The 17,569-nt window shown below is 44.9% G+C and overlaps 1 protein-coding gene across 1 annotated transcript in view; it reads left to right on the forward strand.

Annotated features, from left to right (window-relative positions):
* Positions 1-17,569, forward strand: part of LOC103763698 (BCAS3 microtubule associated cell migration factor) — a 162,118-nt gene that overhangs the window by 67,198 nt on the left and 77,351 nt on the right. The window contains exon 13 of the mRNA XM_029964627.1: positions 10,425-10,558. Within this exon, the coding sequence (XP_029820487.1) occupies positions 10,425-10,558 (134 nt within the window). The remainder of the gene's footprint in view (positions 1-10,424; positions 10,559-17,569) is intronic.

Raw genomic sequence — 17,569 nt, forward strand, 5'->3', positions numbered from 1 at the left:
GGAACCCAGCAAATATCCTCATTTTTCATTAAGTTGTATTAGACACTGATTTCCAAAGGAGGAAAAAAACCTCACCAGTTGTGGTGTCCATGAAAGTTAATTCCCTTTGTTCCTGTCCCATCCCACCCGGAGCAGGGGCTGCCAGGGAAATTCCCTGCATGGCTTCACTCACATGCTTTGGGTTATTGCTGCTCCTTTGCTTTTTGGTCCAAAGAATTCACTGTTTCACTTTCCTGTAAGGGCCTGGGATTGGAGCAAAGTTGTGGAAGCAAATACCCAGGGCTGAGGTGGGACTGGGAATTAGGGCTGCAGTGGGATTTGGGACTGGGAATTAGGGCTGCAGTGGGATTGGGGAGATTTAAGTCTCCCTCCTGTTTTTATTTTTTGTTTCAATATAATAATATCAGTTATTTGGAAGTTGGATTTCCACGTATTTAAAATAAATACCTATTGTTTTTATTTTAATTTTTTGAATTAAAAACCACAGAAAGCAAACAGTGGTTACTTTTGGAGGGCTGTGAGGTGCTCGTTCTTCTCTCTTCACAACCCAAACCTGAGGGCTGAGGAGAGGAGGGTGGTACATCTTTGAAAAAAAAAAACCAATGTGCTGTAATTTTTTGGCAAACTAAATTTATCTGTGTTTTCCTCCATATATTTCAAAACAAATTGAAAATTCTGGCTCCCTTACTACCCTGATGTTTAATCCTCAGTTCTTTGTGTCTACAATTTTAAAAGGACGTGGCTCCCTTTGCCCTGTTCTGAATGGATTCCTTTCAGGGATGCTCAGGTTCCTGATTCTCTAATTAATATTAATCCTGTGCATTCTGGAAAGGTGTTTTTTAATTAATTTTTATAAAGACATATTAAAAAAAAATAGTACTTTTTGAGGACAACAAGTCAGTTTTGGGGAGTCCGTGGAGCAGCAGAGGCTTCGTGTCTCACCCCTCTGCGTGGGGTTTTTGTGTCATTCTGGAATGCCTTTCTGAGTAGTTCCTAAAACATGAATCCTCTGGTTCCTGGATATGTTGGAGTGGACTCTGGGCTGCCACACAACCATGTTTTATAGACACAAAATCCTGCTGGCTCGTGTGTGAGGGCAGTGATGGAACTCGACACAAACACCGTCCGTGTCCCGGTGAGGAACCCCCAGGAAATCACTGCCTGCTGTTTGCTGCCCACAGCTCAGAGGGCAGTAAAAAATCCAGTCAAAATCCAGTAACAATCCAGTAAAATGTCCCTGGTTTAACTGTGCCAGAGGAAGTGCAGAGCAGACCCCGCTGCTCGTGGCATCGCAGGGCGCGGTGAAGCCGTTGTGGGCCGTCCAGCCCGACAGCTGCATTCAGTTTGTTTTCCAATTTTTGCCTGCCTTTCTTGTTTATTAGCTGTGACTCTGGGGTCAGAATTAAAACAAATATTTTAATGGCAGCAGGGATGGTGTTGGCTGGAACCCCCCGGCCGGGGCTCCAGCTGGGAGGGGAGAGGGAGCCCCGTCCGGCGGGGCCGGAGTCGCCCTCGGTGGGGCTTCTCCAAGTTGGGATCTCTGTAAATCACAGCCCTGGTCAAGCCTGGAATCTGCTTTTTTAGTCCTCTTAGCAAGCTGGACATGCTTAAAAGATCTGGGTTTCAGGAGGGAGGACCCTTTTATCCATTTTTGCCACGTTGAAAACGAACAGAATCCTCTCTTCGTTTGGGCAGCTCGGAGGTATAAAGGCCTTTATGAACTGTGATAATTAAAACCAACTTGTGTGTAAATTATACACATCTCTCCATACTGCAGGAATTGTTGTATGTGCTTTTAAGAGTAATTTTAGAGTCTGTTGGGCTGCAGCTTTATTTCAGTCAATTGTCTTTACTTCACCACATTTAAAGGCGAATTATGGATGTTTTATTTGTGCTAAAGCTGAATATGAGTTGCTAAATTCATTGTTGTCTACACTTGGGCAAGTTCTCTACAGCCATAGATAATACAATAAAAACAGAGTCTGTAAGGAAGGAAATCAGATCAGTGCTTCAGAAATCAGTTCCAGACAGGGGTTTCTACCTTATTTACCAGTTCTGTTACCCAAATTTCATGATAAACTGGAAGTTTCCTCTCCACCCTCTAGGAAAACAGAAAATTTTATAGCCGTGCCAAGCTTAATTAAATTTTATAAACACCGATCTGAAAGTATTGATTTTATTTTTTATTATTTTAACTTTTTATTTAAACGTGGAACAAACAAGTTTTTAATATCTTTGCGTTCCTTGCTGGTGTTTCGAAGAAGGCAGGAAGGAAATTATTTGGAATTTGAAAGTTCTGGAGATGAAGGGTTTAATTCAGATGACACAGGGGTAGAACTTAGAGAATTTCTTTTCCCCTCCCTCCTCATGTGAGGACTGGAAATGATGCTGGGCTGGGAAACGGGAGCTTCAGCCTTTCAGTCTGGACCAGCTGCTTTAGAAATGCTACCAAGGAGCCTGGGAATAACCAAACCCCTCATTTTTATTTCTGTTCTCCACCTTTATTATTTTTTGAAGGCTGAAATCTCTTGCCTGCAGTGATGTCTTTTGTCTGCAGGACGTGGCTGGTGTGGGACAGAATTTTTGAGGTGGGAAAGTGGAACTTCTCTGTGAGCACTTGCAGTCAGGGCTGGAGCTGCATTCTCTTTGTTTGGAGTGGTTCAGGGTCATAAAATCGGGATTTTTTTTTAGGATTTATGGAAATACGAACCACTAGGATGAATATTCTTTTTAGGTTAGCTGGAGTTGCTGATTGGACTGGGTTTGACACAACAAAGAAATGTGTTACAGTAGTTTGTTCCCTCCCAGCTCCAGGGTTTCCCTTTTGCAGCTGAGCTGGGACTGGCTGATTCCAACTGGGATTGTGGCTTTGGGCTCCACTGGAGAGCTGTCACTGCTGTGCTTTTATTCCTTATTTCCAGGAGCATCCATACAAACCTATCTGTTACTTGGGTTTGTTTTGGGAGTCGGGTCAAGGGGAGAAGTTTACACGTCTGTTTGAAGGTTGTTTAAATCCTTCATTCCTGTTTTTGGCAGGCTTGTGCCTCGTTTCTCAGTGGGTCTGGGGAGGGAAAACTGCACTGCCAAGAACTATATGTACAACAAACCCAGTAGGTGGCTGTGGGCAGCCAGGAAAGATGAGAATTATCCTCTATTTGATTTTTTTTTTTTTTTAAGAGGTTGTGCTTCAACTGCCAATTTGTTAAGGCAAGTAAGTAGCCTTAGAGCCTCTGAAAAGGACATTTTGTTACAAAGGCTTCCTGGTGGTCTTCTCCTGGGACAGTGTTTCTCCATAAAAACTTTTCTCCACACTGAATTTCCAGAGGCAGGATTGTGTCCTGGCTTCTCACCCTTTTAGGGGGAGCCACAGACCCAAAATTTTTCAGTACAAGCCCTTAAAAACAAACTGAAAATACAATAATTAAAACATTTCTGTAGCTGTAGCAAAGTCCACACTCAATTTGGGAGTAGCACCAGCTTTTGAATGGACGGGATGGGGCAAGTGCATTCCAATATACATAATTAATAGCTATTATTACATATCTTGCATAGAGAAGTGTGAATTCACACACCTTGCATGTGCAGAATGGGATGAGTTTTTGGACCTCTACCTGAGGCTGGAAAGGTGGAGGCTGTAAGACTTGATCCATATGGAATTAATGGCAAGGTGGTAAAAAAGATTCCAGAGAAACGGGTTTGGAGAGGAAGAAATGAGTCCTTCAAGCAAGGTTCTCAGTTAGTAAGCAGCCAAAAGATGGTGCTGATTTATACACACCTACTTGGTTTGTTTTTCTTTTAATTGTGGTAAATAAATGATCTGCTTTCCAGGAGTGTTGCTCCTGCCAGCTTAGCAGCTGGGAGCTGTGAAGTGCAACACATTGAAAATTGAAAATAATTACGCTTCCTTGGCTACAAAAGGGATTTTTCCACCCATTAATAACGAGAAAATTAATGTTGGGCCAGCAGTAAAACAGATTAAACTGTGTCCCCCTTAGGATGCCTGACTGCACCTTTAACAGACCTGAAATTGCTCTGATTATTGAAATGTTCTGTACTGAAACATGACGGTGGCCTTGAGTTAATTGTTAAAGAGGTTGAAATTGGAACATCCCTGCAGAAGTTTTTCCCATTGAAAAGAGCAAGTGGGAAGAAAAGCACTCATCTGGAGGGAAATGAGCTGTAATTATTTAATGACAGAATAATTACTTATTTTCCTATTTATTTTGACTTTTGTTTTTCAACTTGAATTATTGCCTTGTCCTGAGCGTTACAGTGTCTAGAAATCTCCAGAGTACAGTCACAGGGAGTTATTTATTCACAAAATAATAGTTTATTGTTCTTCCCTTCCTTTTGACTCGCTGGGATTTTTTAAAAATATTTATTTTGAATATATTGGGTATCTTTACGTCCTTGTGTTTCTTTTGTGGTGAATTTTTGTTAAAATCAGAATTTCTTTGTTTGGTTAAGTGTCCTTGAGACCGAATTTTGCAACTGGAGCAGAGGTTACATGTGGAGTCTCCCTGGGCTGAGCAGCACTGATGTTTGGCAGTATTTTGACTCCCATCAGCCCGGGAGAGGAGTGAAATGAGTATAAATAAAGCTCCTGTTCATAGGTCGGGTCAGATGCTTCACAAAACCATACAAACTTTGTCACATCTTAACAAGATTTGTCTGCAACTGCTTCTGCCAGAGAGCTGCAGTGGAGCAGGAGGCTGTGCAAGGAGCATGGGGAAAGTGGGAATGCCAGGAGAAATCCGTGTGGACTGAATCAGGAGTGGCTGGAAGGCAGAGTGGTTCTTCTGAGCGCTCTGATCCTGGAATTTGGAAATCTGCAGAGCGTTGGATGGGATCGAAGTTCATATTTAAAATCTGAGAAGATCATATTTTTAACCAATTGTGCAAATAGTTTGTGCAGCGACTGAACTGGTCTGTCCATGGCTGTGCGTGGAAATGGAAGAGTTCCCTTCCCAGTGAAGTATATCCATGGATACACATCCTCCATGCAGATGTGTGCCTGCCTTCCCAGTGAAGTATATCCATGGATACACATCCTCCATGCAGATGTGTGCCTGCCTTCCCAGTGAAGTATATCCATGGATACTGTGTCCTCCATGCAGATGTGTGCCTGCCTTCCCAGTGAAGTATATCCATGGATTCACATGCCCTCCATGCAGATGTGTGCCTGCCTTCCTGATGAAGTATATCCATGGATACACATCCTCCATGCAGATGTGTGCCTGCCTTCCTGATGAAGTATATCCATGGATTCACATGCCCTCCATGCAGATGTGTGCCTGCCTTCCTAATGGAGTATATCCATGGATTCACATGCCCTCCATGCAGATGTGTGCCTGCCTTCCCAGCCCTGCCCTTGGTGTTTTGGAAAGGAATCCCACCCAGCTCGGACATGTCAGTGAGTGGTGACAGAATGACATCGTTCTGGGAGGTGGGAAACCCTCCTGTCCCTCTGAAAATGGGAATTAAGAGTCTCAGAATACTGGAAGTTGGAAGGGGTCCCTGAGGATCATCGAGATCCAGCGAGTGGCCCATCTGGGCTCAGCCCCCCAGCCTTGGTGTTCCCAGCACTGTGCTCTGCCCAGTGGAGCCCAAAGCTCCCCGTGAAGCTCCAGCCCGAGGTGAAGCCTCCGGGGCCTCGTTTGCCTCGGGAGGTGTTATAAATAGGATGTGGTGGGGTGCTGGGGCTGCTCGGCTCTCCCAGCTTCCCAGCCCCTGCCCAGAGCGGGCCCTGCTCTCTAATTTGCCGCCGGGGCTGCCCCGCTGACGCCGAGCTGCCAAGGGTTCTGTGCCGGCACATCCCGCCCGCGCTCCCGGGGACTGCGGAGAACTCCGTGTACCGGCGGCGACTGCCATCCCACCCTTTAGGCCAAGCCTCATCTATCAAAGCCGGGCCCAGAGCGAGCGAGAGGAAGCTCCCAGATAAACATACAGCAGCGCCTAAACTCCTAATCACTCTGGGCTTCCGCTTCCAGGCCCTATAATTAGAAGTCCTTCTTTTCCTTGTATTCCCAGTTGACGCAAATGCTTTTTGTGGCTTGGCACCTCATTTAGGGCGTGGGCTTAGTTTATGGCCAGGCCAGAGTCTGGTTTAGTCTTCTGATACTGCATAAATAGCTCTTAGCCCACAGTCTACATCTGTACCAGTTTTTCCTTTTATGCATATATTCCCGGTGTTTTTTAAACGTTTCTATCCTGAAAGAAGCTTATTGTTTCCCAAAAAGAATGCAGGAAAAGTAGGAAGCTGTAAATTAGGGCAGGTAAAACAAAGCTTTGCTAATTTTTTTTCCCATCTAGGATATCTATCTCCTCCTTTAAGTATGGATTTTAATCAGCTCCGTGGATTTAAAAATAGCCACACGGTAAAACAGTCATTAATTTATTCTGGCTGCACCCTCTTACTATGGACAAGCAAAATCAGAATTTTTGCAGTGAGATACATTCTAAATAATGTCTGTTTTACACATAAATTTCCACTGGGTCCTGTGTATGCAAGACTTCAGCTGTTATCTGTTAAACAGGGATTATTGCCAGTTTGAAAAATAAGCAGGAAATCCTCAAGAATTATTCACTTTTCATCTCTGATTATTCATCCATAAAGTACATCACAAGAGAAAACATTCCGGGCTGAACTTACGGCAGCTTTAACCCGTATTTCCGTCTAAACAACTTTTTGGGAAAACTGTCACAAGGTCTCTCAGAAAGCCGAGTTGGAGTTTCCTGCTCTTGAAAGTGAAAGTGAGGTGAGGACCAGGATTCCAGTTCGCCTTTCCCCGCTGGGATTAGGTATTCCTGCAGGGAGATGGAGAGAGCAACAAAATGGCTGAGCTGTGATAATGGAAACCCGGGATTCTTCAGCGTGAGGGCTGGAAAATACCACGGCGAAACCCAAGCGCAGTGTTCTAAACCAGTGGTGATTTATTGTTTGAATAACAGGGGTGAGGAAGACATTTCAAAATGCTGTTTTATAAATACACGTTCTTTCCCATCTGTGGTGTTGTGCTTGGGACCTCCGTGTTGATACAAGTTCTGCCAGTATATATTTGTACTTGAAATGCAAATGTGGGTGTGAAAGGTCCTGCTTTAACTTACTGAAAAAGTCGCTAATAACAAGCGAAGGGCCTGTTTCCCCTCGGCTTTCATCTACTAAAATGCATTTATTCCAAACAGGACAGGCAGCAGGAGTTTGGATTAGGCCAAATTGCCAGATCAGATACCACCCATCTTTCTATTTTTAAGGCAATTCCTTTCCACCCACAAATGTATTCTCTTTCACCTCCGGGCTCCTTTAAGTTAGCAAAGACAGAAAAAAAGACCCAAAACCCACGAAACCCCTGAAAAACCCAAAGGTGAGGCACGTGGGTGTGGAACCAAGTACCGTGTGGATCACCTGGAAGCGATCAGAGCCCGGAGGGATGAGCCAGCTCACGGCTGCGGCCGTTCGGGTCCGGGCCGTGAACAAACAGGTACCACCGTGGGCTCTGGGGGGTTCATGCACCGCAGGTTAAAGCTCAGGTTAAAGAGGGGTTTATGGATTTGGGGGAAGGGCTGTGAGGTGAAATTCTATCCCATGTGGGCTCACTGGCTGCCCGCAGACACCTGTGGTTCTCGCCGGCGCTGGAAACGAGATCCCGGTTGGCCAAACACCGATGGCTGTGATGGACAACACGGGGGGGAGTACTGGTGTTTTCACTGGCAGCTTTTTGTCCCCAGTTCCAGACAGATTTTTGGCTCATTTAAAGTATTTTTTTTATGATCTTCCTCACACCGTGCCGTGGGATGGAATCCCACAGGGAACCTCTGCTGGGATCTCTGGGTGCACTCAGCGCTGTGTCCAGGTTTATAAAACACTTCTAGAGCTTTGGGGGAAGAAAAAACTATCTGTGTTTGCTCAGGGTGTCTGCTCACTGTTGAGAGAAGCCTCGTGGATTCATCTCTTCCAGCTTCTCCAAAGGGAATAATGGAGAACTCAAAAGGACTCAAAGCACACTCCACTTCTGTATGAAGCTGTCTGACATGTGAGCAGAGAAAAACACGGGAATAGGGAAAATAAATTCTTACTGGGTTGAATTAGACCTTTTGGAATATCCTTGCTCCAGTAACAGTGGCAGCCTAATTCCAGCACACAAGCCCCTGTTTGCTTCCAGCTTTCTCTGCTGGAAATGCTATATATTATTGAGGACCGCACACTTCACTAGGAGGGAAGTGGAGTTTGTGATGTTGCAGAACAGAATTAATGCAAATTGTGTGCACAATCCCACACTAAAGACTTGGCTGACTCGCACCGGAGCGACTTTAGCTGTATTTCCTATCAACACAGTCACTACAAATCAAGGAAATTGCCAGTTAAGCCAACATTAACATCCAGACCAACCTCAGCTCACATGCCTTCCCGCCCAAACATAATACCCCAGTGCACTGCCGGGTTTCTCAGCTCCATAACAAACTCCCTTTCATTTCCAACACCCGGGATCGCGGTCCCAGCCGGTAACAGTAAAAGTATGTCTGCTGGAGGGGATCTTGCTGAGGTCAGGCCTGGGGTGCCGTGCTGGTGTGACGGTGAGGGATGGTGGGAGCTGTGTGGGTGGCCGCGCTCCGGCCCGGCCCTGCCGGCCTCGCTGCTCACGCTGAGGGGAGACTCGAGGGCAGGTTTGTCTCTGATGCCATTTGGATTTCTCTGAGTTTGTCCCTTGCAGCTGGTGGGCCTCACTGCCCCCAAAGGAGGTGTTTGCCCTCTCAGGATGCTGATTTCCTGAGGGGCACAGGGGTGCGGCCGCTGGTGCTCCCACAGAGCCGTGGATGATTCCGGGTTGTCCCGGTTGGAGGGGTCGGGGCTGGGCCGTGCCTCACGTGTCCTCACAGACCCCTCAGGGGCACCGGCAGAGATGTTGGGCCCACAAGGTCAAGGCCTCCTTGGCCACTGAAATTTTTCCACGTGGGCTGAAAGGAAGGGGGATTCCAGGATTGCCAAGGAGGGAAAACACTCAGGATAGCGATCCAGTGATGTAATGGTGGCCCAGTAGAAAAATTAATTGATCTTTGCTAAGAGACTGTTTCTCAGCTGCTCGGTACACAAGAGGATTTTATTCCAGTTTCATTCTAAAATGTTCCAAGTGTCATAAGGTGGGACTTCAGTGGTGATGCTGTGAGAGCTTTAGATGTGCCCTGTCTGTGTCTGAGGGGAAGATGAATCCTGGAGCCACGTGTAAATAACCCAAGGAAGCAAATGCTTTTTTATGACAGCAGTGAGATAATCATTATTCCTTTAAATAGGTGTCATGTAAAACATGGAGATAAGGTTCTCTTCCTAAAGGATGAAAGATTTCAGTTTTGCCTTATGTGGAGAATCATCACAACAGAGCTATGTGGGAATTCCTGGGCTCCCTTAACAGATGGGTTCCTTGAAAACTACTTAGAATGTCACTGTTAAACTGCTAAAACCACTTTGTATTTGACAGAAATTAAATGCCAGAGGATTACTTTGGGTTGATAACTTATTAGATTTCATTGATAAGCATGGTACTATGGACATTTCTATACAGAAAAATGAATCTGAGGTTTGCTGCCATAGCTCTGTGTTCTGCCAGGATGCTGCACTTCTCTTATATGTACAAAAATACCTAATTTTTGGTTTAAAATCATGCACTTTTATGGCAAATCAACTTCAAATATGTTTATAAATGTTTAAAAACTGAATTATGGACTGACTCATAGTGGGAGAAAAAAGTAAGTAACAAACACAAGTTACTGTGATTTTGCTGATCTTTTAATGGAATCATTTCAGTACCTCCACCAGTGACCTGTTTTCAATGAAGTTAATACCTAATTTAGTATTTCACTTGAAAGCTCTCAACTCTGATTTGCTGCCTTTCACCAATAAATCAGTTTCTTTCATTTATAAGAAAGATGCTTCTTCAAGATTGGTTTGGTCTGGGTTGTTTTGGTTGGGTTTTGATAATGTCTCTTCTTCCAGGAATTATTGTTGTGGAGACATCAATCTTGCCTAGGGAAGAGCATTTTGGGGTTTTGCTGTAACATCCATCATTTCAATGCTTCATATTGGTCACACACTTCTCAAATTTAGTTAGAATATTCAGATTTTTCAGTTGTTTTTTTATGGATTTGTGTTGTAATACTATATGAATGCTTAATAAGATATTAAGTAGTAATACTGTGAATATGATTTCAGCTGAATTTCTGATTCATTTTTACGAGGTGAATCCCTTTCAATTCACTAATTATCTGTGTCTGTTTTCTCCTGTTTCCAGAAACCCAAATGTAAGCCACGCTTGCTTTTTTAGATAGACATTTTAAGCCTCTTCTTTTGCAGTGATTAATCTCTTGTGCTTTTGTGTTTCTTTTTCTTTTTTTTTTCTTTCTTTTTTTTTTTTTTTGTTTTTTTTACCCAGGGATGTTGCTGGTCACCACTGACACGTTAGGCCATGATTTCCATGTTTTCCAAATCCTGACACATCCTTGGTCATCCTCACAAAGTGCCGTCCATCATTTGTACACACTTCACAGGGGAGAGACTGAAGCCAAAGTAAGTCCAACTCTTTTTGCTGCAGAATAATCCCCAGACACCTTATACATTCTGTGTATGTTGGCACTTTAATGTTTGTTTCAGCACACAAAGAGCCTTTCTTGTGTTCCAGCCACAGAAGGGATAAGAGCAGAGCGTTTAACCTGGACAAGAATAAATTCTTGCCCTTTGCAATGAGGTGCTGTCAGATTTATTCAGCTCTGGCACTGCCTCCAAAGGGCCCCGATTATTGGCTGTGTTTGCACTTAACCTTTTCTCATGTAACATGTTCAACATTTGTCTCGTGCCCGTGGAGCAACTGTCAGGCTCTGTGCTTGCCTTTGGTGGTAAAAGCCACAGACAGACAATTAAAGAGTTGAAGGGAAGGCTTAATCAGAGGGCTGCCATTAACTTCTCTCTGCGGTGATACGTGTCCGACTTCCCAGCTGAGAAATCCCACCCTGAAAGGTGGAACCCCGGGTTAGGATGTTAGCCAAGGGTGGGCAAGGCTGATGTTTTAAACAGTGCTCAGTGAGGTGATTTTCTGGCAGGGTGGGGGACAGGGAGCTGCTCCTGCTGGCACTGCCGTGGCTCTGCTCGAGCCCAGCGTCGCTCTCGGGCACCGGGAGGGCCCCACCTTCGTGGCACTGAGTAACTGCCGAGGAACCCGCTCTAAATACAGAAATAAAAATGTCACCACGGGCTAAGAAATGAGTATTGCACTCGCTGATGCAATTACACACTGCGAGCACAGGCTTGTGACAGCCTGGCAGATGTAAAGCAGTGTGACAGGGAGAGGCCTCGGGCGCTGTGATTATGACCCTGGCACTGGGAGCTGGGATTAGTGTGGTACCCTGATTATACTTCCTTCAAACCTTTTTTTTTTTTCCTTATGAGTTGTGCCATTTCCCTTCAATTTTTTGCCTCTGTAACAAGTAGAATCTGAAAACCTTGTTGCTTGTAGCAGTGGTTGATAATGTTTCAATCTGTGTGAATTTAATTTGCTGATGGTTTAAGTTAGGCTTTGCTGCTGCCATTCTGAAAAAGTGTAATTACTGTTATAGGTAGTGGTTTACTATAAGAAGGAATAACCCATCTGGAAAGTGAGAGGAAATTAGGAAAAAACTGTGCCTATGGGATAATATATATAGTACTAACAAGTAGTTTTTATAAATAATGCACAGAGCAATGAGATCTGTGTGTATACACACACTCTGTCATCTAATTGAGCCTGTTCTATAATGTGTTTAATGTTTTAGAGTTATTTTTGTTCTCCTTTCATACAAAGACTCAATATTGAAAACCAAAGCACAGGACTCCAGTCACAAGGAACAAAGATGTTCTTCTGGTTTTTACAGCTGATAAATTTGTTTTCAAGGCACACATTGGAAACCAAACAGAACATGTCTTAGAGAAGAAACCCTTATTGATACCCGGGTTTTGGGGGTATAGTATTAGCATCTCTGTGAAAGCATTGCATTAAAATCCTCAGAATCAACATAGTAAAATTTTTTTCCTCGTTTGCCACACAGTTTCCATTTGGGATGTGAACAGTATAGCTTTTGGAATGGTGGAAAATAGGGAAAATTCTAACCAGTCTGAGGTGTGTTGGTGGGAGTTTCACAGCTCCCTGGATAATTAAACAATATTGCATTGGTACCTGTGATCCTCAATACACATAATTTAAAAGATTTGCAGAATGTGATGAATTGTTTTATTGTTTTCTTTTGGAATAGAAGTATTTGTAGCTGTTTAGTGAGAAGAGTAGTATGTGGTGCTGTTCTTTTGTTGTATAAATGTCATGTATGAGTAGCATTAGACACGAATTTTGGAGACTGTTCAGTGCAAAATCCTCAATGCAGATATTCTGTGGCCCACACTGGGAGCCTCTGTGCCTCCTTTCTGGTTAGAACAGTGTTTATACATTTGCCACCAGACCTTTTTCCTTTTTTTTTCCCCCCCTGGTTTAAAGCTAACTGTGAATCAAGGCCAATGGTCTTAAAGGTCACCTTCTGCACTGGAGCTATAAAAAGTTCTAATTTGTGTTGATGGACATGAGTGATTATCAGTGTCAGAATTTGTTTAGCTAGTACCCATGATAAATTGGTTAAACATCATCATTATGCCCGTGTTATATGTGGGATTTTAATGTCCCTGCTGAAATCATCTGCTTTTGGACACGAGATTCTGGCCAGCAGAGCTTCACCCCACATTCCCAAAATCTCCTTCTTTCACAGGCTTTTTTTTTTTTTGCTTTGTCTCCATTAGTGTTTTTCTTGCTAATACTAATTACTGAGAATATAAGACCATTCAGTCCATGGACAAAGAACTGGTACATGGGTGGTGTTTTTAGAACTCTCAGGTGGTTTTTCTGTGGCTGGGCCTGAGCTCTGGACACACAGAAGTTTCCACAGGGCATCACTGCTCCTGCACAAATGGACTTCACATGGAATGCACCGTGAGACTGATTTATCCAAGACGTGTTGGATCTGCAGTGTGACTCAGGACAGGCCATTTTCACTCTGGGAGCAGAAATTTGGGATCCAAGTTTATTGGTGTGAACTGCAATTTCCCCCGGTTTGGAATCCCAGCCCTGGAATATCCCTGTTTGCAGGGCTGCAGAATTCCTGGTCTCTGTTTTACCTTGGCTTTGGTGGTTGGAGGGCAGAGCAGGAGCTTGTACTTCTCATGTGTCTCCCAAGAGGAAGTGACAGGAAGTCCCCTCTGTCATTCCTAAACAGAAGCATCCTAAGTGGATTAAGTTGCCCACTTAATGTGCATTAAAGGAAAAGAAGGCAGTGTTGTGACTTAATAAGGGTGTTTTCTGATCAGGTACTGCAGTCAAGCAGTGTCTCCATGTCACCCACGTGTCAGCTGTCAGTGATCTTCATTTAAGGGGCCTGTCCCTGCCAGCCCACTTGGTGTCCTGGTGCTGAGGATGTTTAGGTACCATTCCTGGTGAGGTTGGGTTTCTGAGCTTCCCCTCTCCTTGACACAAATTCAGGGTGAGCAGCAGCATTATTCCTGTCTCTCCAGAACTGCTGTTCCTAACACGGCTTTCCTTTTCTCCTCCTGGGTGCCTTGAACGATGAAACAGAGCATTATTGAGTTTTAAAGTGCTGTTATTGCAAATTGTGTTGCATTGGCTGACACTGAGCAGCAAATACAGGAAGAAGCCTTTTGTGCTGAATCAAACATTGGGTCGGGACTGTGAAGATCAGTCACTTCCTAAGAAAGCCACTTTCCTGTAACTGGGATGAAGATGGGGTAAGGTGGAAAGGGGAGCTCTGCCTCAGAAGGGAATTGCAGGGACAATGGCCATGGAAGGATGTGAAGAGCTCAGATGATTCACGATGCAAGTCCCGAGGTCACAACGCTCAAAGTCACTTTTCTGCAAACACAGACAGAAGTCACTGTTTTGGTTACATCAGACTAAGATCTGCTAGTCCTGAAGTGCCACTTACACTTTGAATTTTATTTTTTTTTTCCCCTTAAGAGGACAAAAAGCAGCATGTCTGAGGCACTGAATAACACCAGGAAGGTCCACTGCAAGTGCTGGTTGTATTTAACTGTGCCAGAGAGAGACCTGAAGCTCTCAGAGGATCCACATTTGGACAGTTCAGCTGCAAAGAGGAAAAATGTGCCAGTGTCTGTGGTGCATAGTTTGGTCAGGGATACCTTTTCTTGTCCTGCAGCTCTTGCACTGTGAGTCAACACTTCCCACACTCATGTTTTTCCCCAGGAGCATTCTGGAAGGCTTTTAATGAAGGTATAGCATGTTCTGAACTGAGGAAGCTCATTTGCTTGCAGATGAAAGTTAGAGCGTCACCTGATGATCCTTTGCCTTTGATCTGAAATCGTAAACAGAACAAACAAAATCCCTGAAAACACAATTATCTCAGCCCAGAACAAATAAACGCAGCCATAGCGTCAGCGGGCCCGTGGCCAGGGCCCTCCGTGACCTCCTGCACTGTCAGCCTGCTGCTGCTGCTGCTCTGGCTGACTTCAGTGGGCACAGGCAAACACAGGGAATGAGGAAAACATTCCAGCTCGGGCTGCCACGGAGCACGTGCCATTCCACGCTTTTCCAGGGAATGCAGGAATGTTCCTGTGATTCCACAGGGACCAGGCAAGGTTGTGTCGTGTCCCATGTCCGGGGAGTGAAACGTTGGAACAGCTCACAAACGTTTGGGGTGAACCTCCACGGCCAGGAGAAATTCCTTCCTGTCCTTTGACAGACAGCTGCAGTTATTGAAATAGTCTCTGGAAGAGAGACTTTCTAATTTCTAGGAAATAAGCCGGGGACAGGCTTGAAATAATAAAGATTGATTTTGGGAAGTTGATCAGTCTTGGATGAGAGCAGACACGAAGAAGCTGCTGCAATTAGAAGTAGCTTGAGTGCCTGGAGGAGCCAGAGCTCGGAGCAGTGGCCTTTGTAGTTTCAGTTATTAATAGGCAGCTCTGCTCTGGCTGGGGGACCCCACATGAGCATCTCCCTGTGCCCAGGGAGAAACTGGGATCTGAAATCAGTTTTGAGGACTTGGGGAGACAGAGTTGGGTCTGTGTGGGTCTGATAAATCTTATTGTGCAGTCCATGATTTTATTATTTTTTCATTTGTGTTCGTTGCTGCATCATTTCCTTAATTTTCTCGACCAAAAAAATTCACGTGCAGACCAGTTTTCTAATTTATTTCGACCCTTAGCTCCTCAGTGCTGCTGCTCTTTCTCATTGTTAATGACAGTGGTTTTTGCTTTCTGCCATCTCTCTGCACAGCATAATTAAATACTTAAGTCCAGTGCCTCAAATGACGGTGTGTTTTCTCTGTGACACGGCACAGTGAGCATGAACAGGTCAAGTTCCTGCCGCAGCACTGCTGGTCCTTCTCCACTGTTGTTTCAATTAACTATCAAAGTTTAATTAAATGCAGTGAAGTGCACCAGAATATACAGATGGCAGCTGGTGGAACTCCCCACACCTGAAAAAGTGGCTGTAGGGGAAAAAAAAAAAGAGCACTAGGAAGATCAAAATGTGCTTTATTTCTTTATTGGGAGCTCTGTTTTCTGACTGTTGCATGGTGCACGTGCATCAGGGGTGGATTTGCCTGGGAGGTGCTGGGACAGCCCAGGAAAGCTCCTTCTCCTTGCTAAGAAAAGAGGTGCCAGTACCTGTGTGAGGGTTCTGCTTCAAGTGGGGGAGGTTGGAGCAGATGACCCCCTGTGGCCCCTTCCAACCCGCCCCACTGGTGATTCTGTAATATCAGAAGTGATTTTTGATCTGTGCAGTCCTGAAAGCTGATCTGTGGGAGGGCTGTTGGCACTTGGTGTGTCCTTGTAGGACTCCATGGATTAAATTACCTGACTGTCTGGCTCGGGGCAGGCTCTGAACGGGGCAGCTACAGTCTAATTCAGTTTTGTGGGGGATTTGACATCATAGTGTTGGAAACACGGGGAAATAGGATAGTGGAAGGTAGAAGGATAGAAGAGTGATTGCAGGAAAACAGGGGAGACAGGGAAGACATGGACCTGTTGGAGTGAGTCCAGAGGAGGCACTGAGATGATCAGAGGGCTGGAGCAGCTCTGCTGGGAGGAAAGGCTGAGGGAATTGGGATTGTTCAGCCTGGAGAAGAGAAGCTTTGGGATGACCTACTTACAGCTTTCCAGGACCTGAAGGGGCTGACAAGAAAGATGGAGGGAGACTATTTACAAGGGTCTGGAGTGACAGTGACACTGGGGAATGGCTTCCCACTGCCAGAGGGCAGGGTTAGATTGGATTTGGGGAAGAAATCCTTCCCTGTGAGGGTGGTGAGGCCCTGGCACAGGTTGCCCAGAGAAGCTGTGGCTGCCCTGGATCCCTGGAAGTGTCCAAGGCCAGGTTGGACGGGGCTTGGAGCAACCTGGGCTAGTGGAAGGTGTCCCTGCCCGTGGCAGGGGGTGGGACTGGATGAGCTTTAAGGTCCCTTCCAACCCAAACCATTCTGGAATTCTTTGAAGAGAGGGGAAGGCTGAAAAGAATTTACAGAGTTAGAAGTGAATTCTTTGGTGGAAAGGGTTGTGTGAAACAAGTGATGAAGGTGAGAGAAGTGGCAGAGCTGGAGGAAGCTGAGGGTGGGACTCTCAGGATCCTTGTTTAGACACGGGAGAATTGGAGGATGCACCTTGTTGCCCTTATAGCATTCTGTGGTTGCCTTAAATGCATTCCTTTGGGCCAGAAGAGGCTTTTGTGCTTCTAATTAGGGCTTGAGGTATCCAGGGATTTCACTGAGACTTTTGGATATGCGGGAAATGTAGTGTGAAGCTTAAGGGACCAAACTGCTCCGAAGAAATGGGTGTAAAACTGGGAGAGGGCACTGATGTTCCCACGAAAGGATTTAGTGTTGCAGCTGAAAATATCTTAAGGGTTCCCAAGTTATACAAAATCTCAGGTCTGTAATTGCCTTTACTGCCCCAGACAGGGGAGGATAGATAAAATTTTGAATTACAGACGTGAGTATTAAATGTGATGTTGACCTTGAGCTATAGAATAAACTGTGCATCGTGAGAGATCTGGTGTACTTTGTGCTTTATTAACATGTGTCTGTAAACACTCTGGGGTCTTGATTGATCTTTGGTATCTAAACATTACATCACAATTAACAACAAATCCAGAAATATATTCTAAATACATGAAATAATAGTACATTAGCCTAAAGGACAGCAATAAATTGCAACGCTTAGCATAAACTTGAAAACCACTAATGGGCCACTGTGCAGCTTGTTTATACTCTGAGCAGTCAAGAACTCTGTGTAATGTACAGGAGCAGCGTGGTGGAAGATTTATGGGGTTTGTCATGGACACACACAGCTGATTTTTTGATTTTTTGGAGTAATTTCTGAGCATTCTCCTCTCAGCCTGGTCCACTGCCTTCTTCCAGGGCTGCTGGAAAGTTCCAGGGTCCTTCGCATGGCACAGGTGGATTTGGGCTGGTCTGATATGAACGTTTAATTCTGCCCTTGGCATTGGAAATATTCCCTGAATTACCTCCTGGAATTTCT

The sequence above is a fragment of the Manacus vitellinus genome, unplaced genomic scaffold, assembly GCF_001715985.3.
Source record: "Manacus vitellinus isolate BGI_N305 unplaced genomic scaffold, ASM171598v3 scaffold_76_pilon, whole genome shotgun sequence".
Lineage (NCBI taxonomy): Eukaryota > Metazoa > Chordata > Aves > Passeriformes > Pipridae > Manacus > Manacus vitellinus.